The sequence below is a fragment of the Fundulus heteroclitus genome, chromosome 4 (genome assembly GCF_011125445.2).
Source record: "Fundulus heteroclitus isolate FHET01 chromosome 4, MU-UCD_Fhet_4.1, whole genome shotgun sequence".
Taxonomy (NCBI): Eukaryota; Metazoa; Chordata; class Actinopteri; order Cyprinodontiformes; family Fundulidae; genus Fundulus; species Fundulus heteroclitus.
In genome coordinates this window covers 27,705,025-27,718,329 of record NC_046364.1, presented here as the reverse complement: position 1 = coordinate 27,718,329, position 13,305 = coordinate 27,705,025, and the positions used below count along the sequence as shown (strand labels likewise).

Genomic DNA, 13,305 nt, shown 5'->3' with positions numbered 1-13,305 from the left:
CTTGAGTTGTTTTTTCATCTCAGAATGCATTTGCATTTACTGACCTGGCTTCTGATGACCGATACCAGACTTGCTTTACTATGAATAATGACTCTGTCTTACCAGTTTCAGACAGCATCTTTCCAAGGTCTTACTTTTGTTCTGGTGTTGCTACAAACATTTTGCTCCATGATGTATGATCATTGCCTTCTTTTCGGAATGTCCTATGCGCTTCGACCCGTACATTGGTATGAACAGAGAGGGGGTCCTTGTGCAACCAAATGCTGAGCTCCATCACATCTTCAACAGAGAGAAGGAGTTTGTGGTCTGTTTCACATCAACAAACATGCCATTAGTAAAACTCAACAGAACCCTGTTGTTCAGTTTAGCAGTGTGTTTCACGTGGAGTGATCATTGCAACATACTCCATGCTATTGTTTAAGCAGTGGTTAAAGTATTGCAAAACTGAATAGCATAGCGTTTACACGAACACTGTGTGCTTCTAGCAAATGTTTTTATTTGTTTACATAAAATAAAGATGTTCCAAGAGTTATCCTTCATACTAGAACGTTAAGAGAACCCCTGTACAATCTGAGCTGTCCCTTTAAGAACATATTTAAAAAGATAAGGTATTGTACTTCCACAACGGTTTCAAACTACGTCATTAGAAAAAATAAATAAATAAATAAAAACAGGAAGTAATTTATACTATAGAAAAATCCCAGGTTGGTTTGACGTATGAATTCAACCAGGTAGATCCGAGGGAGGATTAACCTGCATGAAAGCAGTTTCCTGTAGAATCGTCCCTCTAGCGCCCCCTGCTGTTCACTGGTCTGTGACGAGGGTGAGCGCTGCCTGAACACCAGACAGCTACGTTCACCGCTACAGCTCAATGTAAAGCCTGTCTGTGGTGAGAGGGCTGGTCCAGAGCCAGGCTGAGGAGCAGCTCCAGCCAGTGAGGCCATGATGATGTGACCCCAACAGCAGCTCGCTCGCTCGCTCAGAGCCCACTCTAGGATTTATTCACATCAGTCACATACACAGTGGACTATTTGAAGGTGACAAGAACATCATTCATGATATTTGCAGAGGCACCACACTGGCTGCAGAGTTCCTGGAACCAACAGGACCGTCTTGTTTCCAGCTGAACCAGATGGGGAACAGGAAGAAATGTTGGCTCATTTCTATTCGGGCTCATTCAGGAAAACAAGAAACCCAAACCATTCACAACAGATTGTTTATTGTGTGGATATGAGCATTGCTCCCTGCGAGAAATCCCACATTCCTGACACAGTTCAGCTCCTACAGCCTGCCCCGGTTTGTCTGTGCTATAATAGAAATAACACTTTAATGTCAAAAGGCTTTCCATGAATCTGTACCTTAGGGATAAGAGGTTATGATTTTGATTGAGTCAATTTACTTTGACTTTGGAAAGTGCCTTGAGATGACATGAATGTATGTATGAATTGGTGCTATATAAATAACATTTTATTGAATTCTCATTTCCCTGTTAGCTGTCCCCACAAGCCAACATGTGCCATGCTGCAACGACTTATATTTACATTTGAAACCGTTTACACTGTATGTGTTTAAAACCGGCCCCTTTTTTCAGCAATGTCTGAAATGAAGTCAGATTTAGCCAGTTTCAGGCGAGTTAGGATTAACAAAACAACTTCTCTCTGCTCAATCCCAGAATGAGAGATACATTGTTTGAACCATTCTTGAAATTAAGAAGATTATAAACATCTCCTTAGTATTTGGCCAAATTACCTTTTAAACTGTATGACTTGAGTCAAACGTGTGACATCTTAGAAAAACCTGAAAAATCAGCCAAGATATCAGGTAGAGAATTGCTGACCCCTGCAAATTGGGTTCGTCTCCGGGTCCTCCCAGGAGCCTGAAGATGTCATCCATCTGTCCTAACTGTTATATGTGAGTGATAACACCATTGAGGAAGGACATGGATCATGTGTCCTGGAGATGAACATTATTAGAAGCAAAATGTTTGTAGCAACACCAGAACAATTTCTGAATGAAAAAGCAGGTCTGGCATCATCATCCTGACTATGAAGCATGGTGGTGGCAGCATCATGATGTGTGGCTGTTTTGCTGCAGGAAGGAATGGCACACTTTACAGAATAGATGGTATCAAAAGGAAAGAAAATGATCTGGATATGTTAAAGAAACACCTCAAGAGATCAGACAGAATGGGCCCAAATGGGTCGACCCGAAGCATGCCAGAAAATTAGTTACCAGGTGAATTGAAGACATCAGAGTCAACGTGGTGGAGTGGAAATCACAAAATCCTGATCCCAGTCCCTTACAGCGGAAGTCCCAAAAGTGGGGGTCAGGACCTGCCGGGGGGTTGCGAAATGATTTGATGCTGATGTGCTAAAAGGGTTTAGCACTTTCCCTGCACTGTTTTGTAAGAGTTCTTATAACAATACGACTTTATTCCGATGTGGTTTTCCAGAAACAGCTGAACTTCGAGGAATCTGAATCAAACTACTACATGCAAGAGGAATATGACAGGAATGGATTAGACTTCATTCCATTTGGCCCACTGATTAGAGTTTTCTTTTAGACTGGTTGCCTAGAAGAAATAAACTAAACAATTCAATGCATGTAGTAGCCTGCCAGGAAACTGTTATTTCTGTCTGAAGTGAGACAAAACCTGGGATCGGGATCTGGCCTCTTTTGTTCCAAAAACTAAACACTGTTGACCGCCCCTTCCGCCCTACCTCAGGCATCACTGCATCTAACCAAGAGCGTTTCACACATGGATGTGGAAGGAAGTGAGAGCACAATAAACTGCTCTTCAATACTTGCTAGGTTTCACACAACTTGAACGTGTTGCCCCATGAAAAGCCCAAAACTTCCATGAGTTTGGGTGTGATTTCACGTGAGGGCAACACAAAGCAGTGCAGATCCTACCAAGTGGAAGGGAAAATGATCAAGGTTTAAAAAGGAACCTCCAATGATTGGTGTACCTTTGAGCACTGAACCACTTTTAAATCTGAAACCCCAAAATACAACCTAGAACAACCTAGCACCAGTAGAAGTCCCCTAATTAGGAACCAGAGTCCATCTGGGTGTAGCTTAACCCCAGTATAAATCAGTGGTTCTGTTTCTGGCCTCAAAGGTTTCCTAGAGAACATTGGAGAATAAACAGAATCATGAAGACCAAGGAACCCAGCAGGCAGGTTATGGAGAAACGTGTTCAAGCCTTTAGAGCAGGTTAGGTTCTCAAACAACAGCCCACGCTTAGAAAAACAAGACAACTTCCAAGAGTGTTTGAGCTATTCTCTGACAATGAGAAGTGTATGGCCACCTAAAGAGACATTCAGGGAAAGGAGAGCATTAACCAGAGATCTGTGGGAACCCTGGGATCTCTGGAACAGCTGCAGAGATCCTCAGCTCAGGTGGGAAAATCTCTAGAAAGGACAACTAATACAGGTATATCTAAAACAATTGCATAAAAGGGATTCGGCCATCATCCAAGAAACTGAAACTCATATAGTATATATAATCATTATAAATTGAACAATCTATTCCAAGCCTTTGTTTCTTGTTATTTTGATGATTATGGATTACAGGTAATGAAAACCGAAAATCTAGTCTCTCAGAAAATTATAATACTGTGAAAAAGTTCATTATTGGTGTCTCACTCTAACCAGCTAATGAATTAAAAATACCTGCAAAGATTTCATGAGCCTCTAAAAGGTCTCCACCTCTGGGTCAGTAGGCGACGCCATCATGGGGAAGACGGCTGACTGGACAGATGTCCAGAAGACGGTCATCAACACCCTTCACAAGGAGGGGAAGACACTAAAGGTCATTGCTGAAGAAGCTGGTTGTTCACAGAGTTCTGGATCCAAGCATATTAACAGAAAATTAAGTGAAGAATTGTGGTAGTAAAAGGTGCACCAGAAACAGAAATGTCAGCCCAACTAAATATCTAAACAGACAATTCACAGAAAATGAGCCGTAAACAAAATTAAAGAAAAGCACTAACACATGCATAGAAATGAAGAGACTTTCCAGAAGCCTGACATTTGTGCTTAAAACATCATTTTTTAATGGTCTAATGTGGTATTCTAATTTTCTGAGACACTGAATTTTAGGTTTTCCTTATCTGTAACTAAGACATAATCATTAAAATTACAAGAAATAATAAAAATTACTCTAAGCGTAATTAATTTGTATAAAATATCTGTTTCACTTTCTGAGATGACTGGCAAAATAACTTTTTGCCACTTTTACACAAACTTGTTTTTGTATTTATTTTTTCCAGATGTATACCTGTTGATGTCTGCCCCCCCCCCCCCTCCTCCAACTATAACATTAATGAAGGCGTAGCGTGTAGAAAGCAAGCCATAAGAAGCTTTGTTTAAAGTTTGCAGCAGCCACGCAGGGGGCACAGCAAACACGGGGCGGGAGCTGCTCAGGTCACAGAAGACCTAAAAGAAATGCCGTGGGCCTGCATGCAAACCGCTTTGTGTCGAGGAAAGCCATCACTGCACACGTCTCCATGTCAGCATCATAATGTGAGATGTGTTTCTTCAGCAGGGACAAGCAAGCTGAGAGGAAGAGGGATGGTTGGTAATGTTGCAACAAAACATTTGGAGGCTTCAGGCTGGGGTGGAGGTCCGCCTTCTGTCAGGACATCAACCCTAAACATCCAGCCAGAGCTGCAATGGAAGGGTGTAGACCACAGCCCCCATGTGGTAGACTGAATTTATCTAAAAAAAAAAAAAGACTGGGCCAACCTTTCTTCTAGATGTGATACATACGCAGCTAGAGAAACAACTCCCAGAGAGTCAACGTTAGCTTGTCGTGTTAAAGTTCTATAAAAATGCAGCTTTGAGGTTGGTAACGTGACATAATGTGTGAAGGTGTGGGAATACCACTGCCACGTTCCCGTTGCACCTAGTGATTAGAAACAGGTCTGAGAAAAACATTTTATTTACAAAAAATGTATTTGACAGGAATTCATACAACGTTCAGCATCAGTAATGTTCATTATATACAGTTCTAATAACCTTTGTCTCCTTACAATAAAACTGCAGTCTTTTGGTCACTAATTAAAAGGGTATAAATAACTATTGGCTGCAAAGATCAACGTCTGGATGCTCCACTTCCTCGGTTTGCCGTGTCTGTTGTCTGTCCCACAGCGGCGCCTTCAGCTCTGAACAGCTACACCTCATGAAGTGGGTCTCACTGCTTCTCTGGACTCAGTCAGAAACCTAGTGAAGGATTATGTGTTCACTGGCAAGACGAGAAAAACCCGCCACCCTCTCCCCATGACTGTGGCTCATTGGGAAGGGCACACATCCTGCAAGTAGAAAGTTGTGGGTTTGATTCCAGCTTCCATGTCGATGTGCCTCTGGGCAAGGCACTTAAACGCAACTTGTCTAGCGATCAGCACATCGAGGAATGAATGTGAGTGGTGCTGGGTGAATGTGGCTCTAGTGTAAAGCGCTTTGAGGGGTCGGCGTGACTAGAACAGCGCTCTGTAAATGATTTACGGCACAGGTTCTGTGTGTTAGAACCGAACAGACCTGGACAGATCCTCAGCGTCTCCCAGCCGTAGCTGATCTCTGAGCTGGGACAGGCTTCAGCCGGCCCGGCCTGCACAGCAGAGAGAAGCCAAGAGGGTCGTCACATGGGGGGATGCTGGTGTGCAACAACACTTCAGACAGGATTGGGACAAGTGAAGAATGTTGTTCTAATGTTGTGTCAGTTCTAACAGATCCACTTATGTTAATGGGGGGATCTCAGCTCTGTGCTCAGTTTCTGCCTCTTAACGCTGAACTGTGCAGCTTTGCTCTGAAACCTGAAGCAGAGCTGCTCTGCATCTGTTTATAGAGCAGCCAAGCAGACGACATGAGAGGATTCATCCTGCTTTTACCCAGCAGCTTTCAAAGGACAGGGAGCCTCTGCCTCATGTCCACTTCATTCCTCGCCTGTCCCTGGAAACTTCCTCTGAGGCCTTGGGGGGGACCTGTTACGAAAAGTTAGATGAGGGACAACTAAAAATGCTGCTTCACGGTCAGGTGGGGACCTTAAGGCGTCCTCTCAGATGATCAACCATGTTAGGACGACACAGACAGCTTAACTCAACAGGACAAACTGTTTTTCTGCAGAACAGAGCGCTGAGGCTAGCCTGCTCGTTTCAGGACTTCCAGCTGTGCCCCCCCCCCCCCCCCCCCCCCGCAGATTCATCTGGCACTGTTTAGGCCCAAAAAGGATTTTTGGAAAAGGTTCGTTGTGTTGCAAGAGTTTAACGGACAGTGTGACTGCATTCCACCCATCTACCAGCAGCAGCGTTTTCCTTCAACAGAGCTCTGTTATTGGGCTCGGACACAGCACAGCCAGGACTTGTCCTCCAGGAATGTTCCAACAGCTCCACAGGCCACACTGTCCCATTCTGGGGGACAGCAACATGTGGTGCTGATCATATCACTGCTTAAAGCAGAGGTTCTCGCCTCCTGCTTCACGGCTTCTAACGTGTGCTTTGGCTTTAGTTTCAACCAGACTTTCACATTTACATATTAAAAGACACACAGCCTGTTTTATCCCTCACTGTCAGCTAATACATCAGACGAATCATTTCCTACATCAGGGCAGTCCAGATCAGCTAAATTAATTGCTAAATGCCAGACTAATGTGACATTTTTCCACACATTTGTGCCCAACGGGGGGAATTTCTTCGGCTGCTGCCTCAGTGTTTCCACATAATGTTCTTCTTTCGTGATGACGGTTCCTGCAGAAAACCACCCCTAAGAGCATGATGATACCATCCATCACAGTTGGGATGGTATTCTCAGGCCCTTTTTCTTCTGAATATCTATGGTCACGTTGGCCAATCATTGGAGTTTTAGTTTCATCAGACCACTGGACAGGGCTCCCATAATTAAGGACTTTGTTCCTCAGCGAATCAGCAAAGTCAAAAATCTGGTTTCATCCTCTCTTAGTGGCCTTTCCTTCCATGTCTGTCCACTCACTTCACTGTGGAAATTTAGACTCTTAGAAATTTAAACCAGACTCTTCACATGGTCTTTATTTGCCAGTAAGCTGGGGGACGGTTTATTTGCTGGTTTCAGACCAAACACTGTTCATCTCTGGGACACAGACTCCATCTCACTCCTTCACGCTGTGACCATCGCATATTCCTCAGCTGTTCATGCTTGCATCTCATTGTCGGAACAGACAAATATTGTCCCTTTAGGAATCTGGACACTGGACCCAAGGATGAAGCAGACTTGTGGCGGTCCGGAGCCATCTTCCTTCATCTCAACTGATTTCCGTTGACTTTTCTGTGATCCCACACATGGAAGCAGTGTGTTGGAGGTGTTGCCTTAAGACACACTGCCTGTGTTCGTGACCTAATCTATAGGAGGCTTATAAAGCCAAGACATCATCATCTGGGCTTTGCCCAATCGTTTAAAGGCACAGGAATATTAATGCCTGCAATCATCTGAATTTCAACAAAGTAGCAAAAAATATCTCCCTCATTATTTCTGACATTTAGCAAAGAGAAATAGTTTTAGTAAGTCTAACTAAGCTAGGGGAAGAAAGGTTTGGCCTTATTTCATGTCAGATGGTGATGCTGTCTTTCAGCCTCCAGCTGGATGTGGGGGCCTGACAGCCCAGCTCCTTTTACTGGTAGGATGTCCCTCTGCTCTGCAGTCAGTCAGGCAGATTTCCCCTCGGCTCCCCCACCGTACAGAGCTGTGATTCTACAACCAAGCCGTTGGAGGACAACAGCTACCTTCTTTTCCTCATGTTGCTGTCGGAGCGGTACAGCTCCTCATAGGACTGGTAGAAGACGTTGAGCTCACTGCAGCCCCAGGCTCTCCAGACAACCAGGCACCACTCCATGTTTTCCTTCTGCTGGAAGCCACATACGACCGTGTCCTTTGCCACCAGCGCTGCCTCCTCCAGGGCCCTGGGAGGGAGAAACCAAAGAGAGAGGAGGATGTGAGGAAGGCAGGAGAAAAACAGATCTGTGCAGAGAGATGAAGGAGCCGGTGGAATATGTCCATTTGTCACGTCATCTGCTTTTCCTAGAAACTTTTTGGCAGCTCTGCGAGGCCGCTGGTTTAAAAGCCATCAGGGTACTACATTCACTGCCTGTGAATTAGCAAAGTACTCTTTAACTAAAACAACGTACTTGTCTTGGTTTTAAGATACTAAAGGTGTAGCAGTGTAGAACATCAGGACTGAGCTGTCTTCTCAGAAACTCAGTGGTTTATGATGGATGTGTCCTGTCCTCAGCTCAGCCGGCCACGGGTATAAAAACAAGCTTAAATGTCCTACTTCCACAGCCGTTTCATCTTTGCTAGGAGCATCATTAACCTGTTCCTGTGTGAGTTCAGGCTGTGGGATTTACAGCCCTGTAACTAAGCCTCAACGTACCTCTGATCCTTCTGCCCTGGAGCAGTAAAGACTTAAAGGAAGCTGGTGCTTTAGAAGAGTTCTCTGTCCCACAGAACCAAACTAACACGGCCCACTGGCTACAACCTGTGTGAGCTGTACGAGGACAAACAGAGGAATGCCACAGCCTTGGGATCATAGTGTCTCTAATGGAGGCAAATATCTGAGCATTAAGTACTGAGCACAAAAACCCCAGAGACGTAATGTTTTAAGCACAAATCCACGCAAACTTTTGACCTGCCGCTTAGAATATTCAGCAATCAAACCACAAAGTCCTAAAACATCATTCAGTTCATTTAACTCAAGGAGCAGTGAACCTGAAGTTTTTCATGACTTAAGCTTTTATGGTTTAAACCCATACAAGGAATCTGAATTCCATTTAGCTTCATACAAAAACGTTACATACCTAGAAATGTTGGAAACACCCTCAATCAGATGGAAACTGTAAATACACATGTTGTTGTCAGATGATGTAAATGAGCCTCTGTCTGCGCTTGGGAGCATAACATGCATGTAAATGAGTCTGTTGGTCTCACTGAGCACAGAATGGTGTCAGGTCAGCAGATTAACTCCTAAAGAGTCAACTGAGATGATTCCTAAAGTGGAGATAGTGACATGCATCCATAAACAGCTGCGTAAAGTTGTGTTATTGTGGCACGATGGCAGCGTTGGCGCTGCAGGAGGACATCGCTGATGGAGGAATGTGGAGGGAGCGCATTTTCAGGGATCCTGCTGACCTGCTGGCACGTGATGATGAGCGGCTTATTAGCCGGTTCAGATTCCCCAGGCCAATCACCTTGGACATCTGCACTGAACTGGAACCTGTATTGCTGAGGGAAACTAGGAGGAACCATGCGTTGTCAGTTTAAGTGAGCCGGCTGACAGCCATCCCTGTGCCGTGCCCTGACTACAGCATGGGGCGGTCTCATGAGTAGTTTGACCAGATATATAAAGTTCTCCTACATGGTAGCTGAACAGGTAGAAACTAAATTGCAATTTGCAGAAAGGAGCTGATTTCCAAATGTGATTGGATCCATCAGCTGCACTGGCATTGCTATAAAAGCATCCTCTGTAAATGAATTAAACCATATATACATAAACTGTATACTCACACCTAAGGGCAAGAGAGACCAATTGACCTAACAGTCATGTTTTTGCAGTGCCCACAATTTATTTGATGTAGTTGAAAAATTGACAGGGGGAATCTGATGTCTCAGATGAACCCATATTCAAAGCTTTAGAATATTATCACATAATAATAAATGTTCCCCAATAACTACGCCAGCTGCTACAAGAGCAAAGAAAGTTACTGTAGAATAAAATCTGCCATTTTTTACTTGGTATTTTAAGTAATGCAGATAAAACAACATGCATGGGATAAATGCTACTAATAAACATGTGTGCCTTTCAGATGAGTGCTCCAACTATTTACATGTCCAGGTATTACACTTCACATTCACAGCCCAAAAGCATGCAGTAGTTAACCAAAAAAGTCTAAACTGCCTTTAGGTATGTGTGTATGACGGGGTGGCTGGCTGCCCTATGTGTTGGCCCTGTGATGGATTACAACATGTAAAAGTGCCTGTCTCTTGACTAATGAAGGCTGGAAACAGGTACCAGCTTCAACTCAAATGTACCCCATGTAAGTGAAAGACTCCCTCGTTTTAGAATCTTTGGAGTTTTGGTTTTAAAGGAGCAATAAGCAATATTTCACCACTAGCTGGTGTTTGAGCGCTGTCTGTAGACCAAAACAAAACCCAGCCCCTCCTTCCCTTCTCACGCGTTGCCTTCTATGAGCATATTTGTAAAGGACCAAAACACGGCAAAACAGCCTCACCTTTCGGAGGAACATTTCAAGTAAAGTAGTAAGTAACTCATAGCTTGATAATGCTGTTAGCAAGAGAACATTTTGATCTGCTGGGGTGCTCTCCGCCATGTTGTTCCAACACTGCGCTGCTCTGACGGTGGTATTTTAGCACAGGGATGGGCTAAACCCTGAGTGGCAGCTGTTCACATGCACGTACATGCATGTACGCAGGTACACACACGGTCCAGCCCGGGTATGTAAACAAGAGACTGGAGAACAACGCGGAGAGCTGCGGCGGTGTGAAGTCGTGCCATAGTCCATCTGAAATATTACCTTTAGTTCTTCACATCATTCTTTTGTAGTTTTATCTAAAATATGGACATTTTGCATATTGCTTTTTTGAAGAGATACTCAAAGCATTAAAATGATCTACTTGAGTAAATAAGTTTTAAATTAAATACGTGTGGAATTAAATGTTACAGTTCAGCTTTCTAAATCTCCTAATCTGTCCAACTGTTTCTTCAGGCAAAGATTTTAGTCTGAAAACAGTTTTCTGTTCATTAGGATCACATGAGAATAAAGTCATTAGCCTCTTTTCCGTTCAAAGCCCCAAGATGTAATCCCCAGGCTCTTAGGTTTGATTTCTTAGGGTAAACCAAAGTCTGGGGCTTTTGAATTTTCGTGTTTCCATAAGCCAGAAGCCATTTATGTAAAACAGGCCCAATGACGTATGGGATGTTGTGAGAAGAAACTGCAGTACCATTCCAGTCCAGCAGGCGGTAAGACACAAACAGACACATGCAGAGAAGTTGTATCCATATCCACTCCGGAATCTGTAGAACCAGGAGGACAACGCACAATTGATGGCATTACATCTCCTTAGCCCCTTTTACACCGCCCCCAACTCTACTTCTGGGCTCCACTCTATTCTACTTCTGTTGATATAAAAAAATAAAAAATAAAGCACAGCTTCTTTCTACCTGGGCACCGCGGGAACTGCAGTGGTGTGGGGGTGGGACAGAAGTGGAGTGGAGACGAGACTGATCTTTAGAGCTTTATGGGTATAATGGTTCCTCAGCCATGGCAAGAACGACCTGGGCAGTTTTTAAATACAGTATTGCGGAGTTTTGATCACAGCAAAAAATATACGAGCTGAGAAGGTCTCCTCCTCTATCACTGCCACGAAAAGTGAGCCTGCTTCACCACGTGTGCGTGCACACACACGCTTTCTATGCCTTAACCTAAACTCAATTCACACCTTAACCCTAAAGCTAAGCATTAGCCCAATTTGCATTGTGTGGACCTTGCAAAATGTCCTCGCAATGCAAATTGTCCACACAACGTTGGTCTACTGTCAAGTTTTGGTCCACACAACAACAGAAATGCACACGCGCAAACACACACGGTGGCGAAACAGTTTATAATTAACTCAAAACACCGAAAACAGCCAGAGGCAGATATTCCCCACTAATGTAGTAAATGCTTTATATGGACTTTTCAGCTGCAACAAACATGATCCATTCTGCGGGAAATCACAGACGGTCTGGCTGGCTACATGCCACCGCAGTGGGGCTGGTCGCTCCGGGGAGGCCAATCTGTCAGTGGGTCTCTGCCACTGCCGTCCAGTCCGAGCAGATTTAAAATTGACTCATAATCCTGATGAACTGACTGCACAGATGAAGTTTGGAGGTGTACTTTCTCGCCTAAAAGCATCTTAAAACACATTTTTGTGATAAATTAAGGTTATAAAGTCGATAGGTTTGTAAACTCCGCATCTTCTTACGATCATGATTCAGTTTTGGCCTGGCCTTTTTCCCTGTTATTTTTCAGTTCTTCCTCCTCTCACTCACCTCACCCTCCACTCCCTCAGCAATCAGTCACACCTGTTAGGCACTAATTAGTCAGAACTCACTCCACCTGCCAGCCTCCCTACAAAAGCCTCCCTCAGTCTTCTCTTCCCCGCTGGTTCGTCTTCAGTCTCTACCAACTACACGCCTGTCTAGTACTGTTTTCATCAGTCTCCACTCACTCCACGTCTGTCAGCCTTGTTTGTTCCCTGTTTTGTTGCTGGATTTCTTGCCACCTCTGTGCTTCAAGTAAGGACTCTGCTAGCTGCTTGGTTACATACCTCCTCTGTGCCTCACGTAAAGCCTCTGCTAGCTGCTGGATTTACTGCAGCCCCCAGATCTCAAGAACTGTCCCTGCTGCCCTGCTGGACTGCCTGCTACCCCTGTGCTCCAGGTTTGCTCTCTGCTCTGTTGCTGGACTGCCTGCTACCCTGTGCTCCAGGTTTGCTCTCTGCTCTGTTGCTGGACTGCCTGCTACCCTGTGCTCCAGCAGTCCTACACCCCAAGTACTGTCTCGCTCTGCACCTCTCGTCTGACAGCAGCCCAGCATCTCCAAGAACTCTCTCCAGTTTCTTCCAGTCAGCCTGCTTCTGCAATCATCATCTCCAATCCGGTTTCTAACTCTGGTCATCATCATCCAACTCATTACTTTCAATAAACTGCTATAGAATAAGCTCTGTGTGTGCGTGCTCTGTCCGGGTTCACGTAGACAAATAATTACACTTACTGCTCCTTACTTCCCCCTTGTGGCAGACAATTTTTCTTGCTGCATGCAACTCCACCCCCTGAACAAGACCCGAGAAAACAGAGCAAGTACAAAGCAATCCAAAGTACAGGGTCACTTGGGGGACCAACGCCCCAGGAATGTAAAGCCCGGGAAAAATGAAATTAGTCAGGTAAATATGTATGGAAACGCTTCCTGTGATTTGCAAAGCCCCAGGCTTTGCAAATCAATGAATCTGGCAATGAAAAAGGAACTATTGAGTATTAAAGGAGATATATGCTTTTCAGATCTTTCTTTTGCACATTAAAATGTTTCAGTAGGGGTCTGCAATGCTTTGGTCTGAATTGTTTGTTAATTTACCCCTTCATTTCCCCTTTTTACACCTATCCTGAGGTGTGTCTGAGAGCAACTCATTTTGGTGCTGCCTCTTTAAATCTAAAGGAGGTCCCCCCCCCCAGATTGCAGAGCAATTCACACCACCCAGATCGGCCATTTTTGTAGTATATTGA

At 44.4% G+C, this 13,305-nt stretch overlaps 1 protein-coding gene across 2 annotated transcripts in view; it reads right to left on the bottom strand.

Annotated features, from left to right (window-relative positions):
• Positions 1 to 4,926: 4,926 nt before the first annotated feature.
• The window catches only part of lrrk1 (leucine-rich repeat kinase 1), a 72,733-nt gene continuing 64,354 nt past the window's right edge, over positions 4,927 to 13,305 (bottom strand). For both annotated transcript variants that reach the window (XM_012861629.3, XM_021315964.2), the window contains exon 38: positions 4,927 to 7,930. In XM_012861629.3, coding sequence (XP_012717083.2) covers positions 7,750 to 7,930 — 181 coding nt within the window. In that variant the 3' untranslated portion in view covers positions 4,927 to 7,749. The remainder of the gene's footprint in view (positions 7,931 to 13,305) is intronic.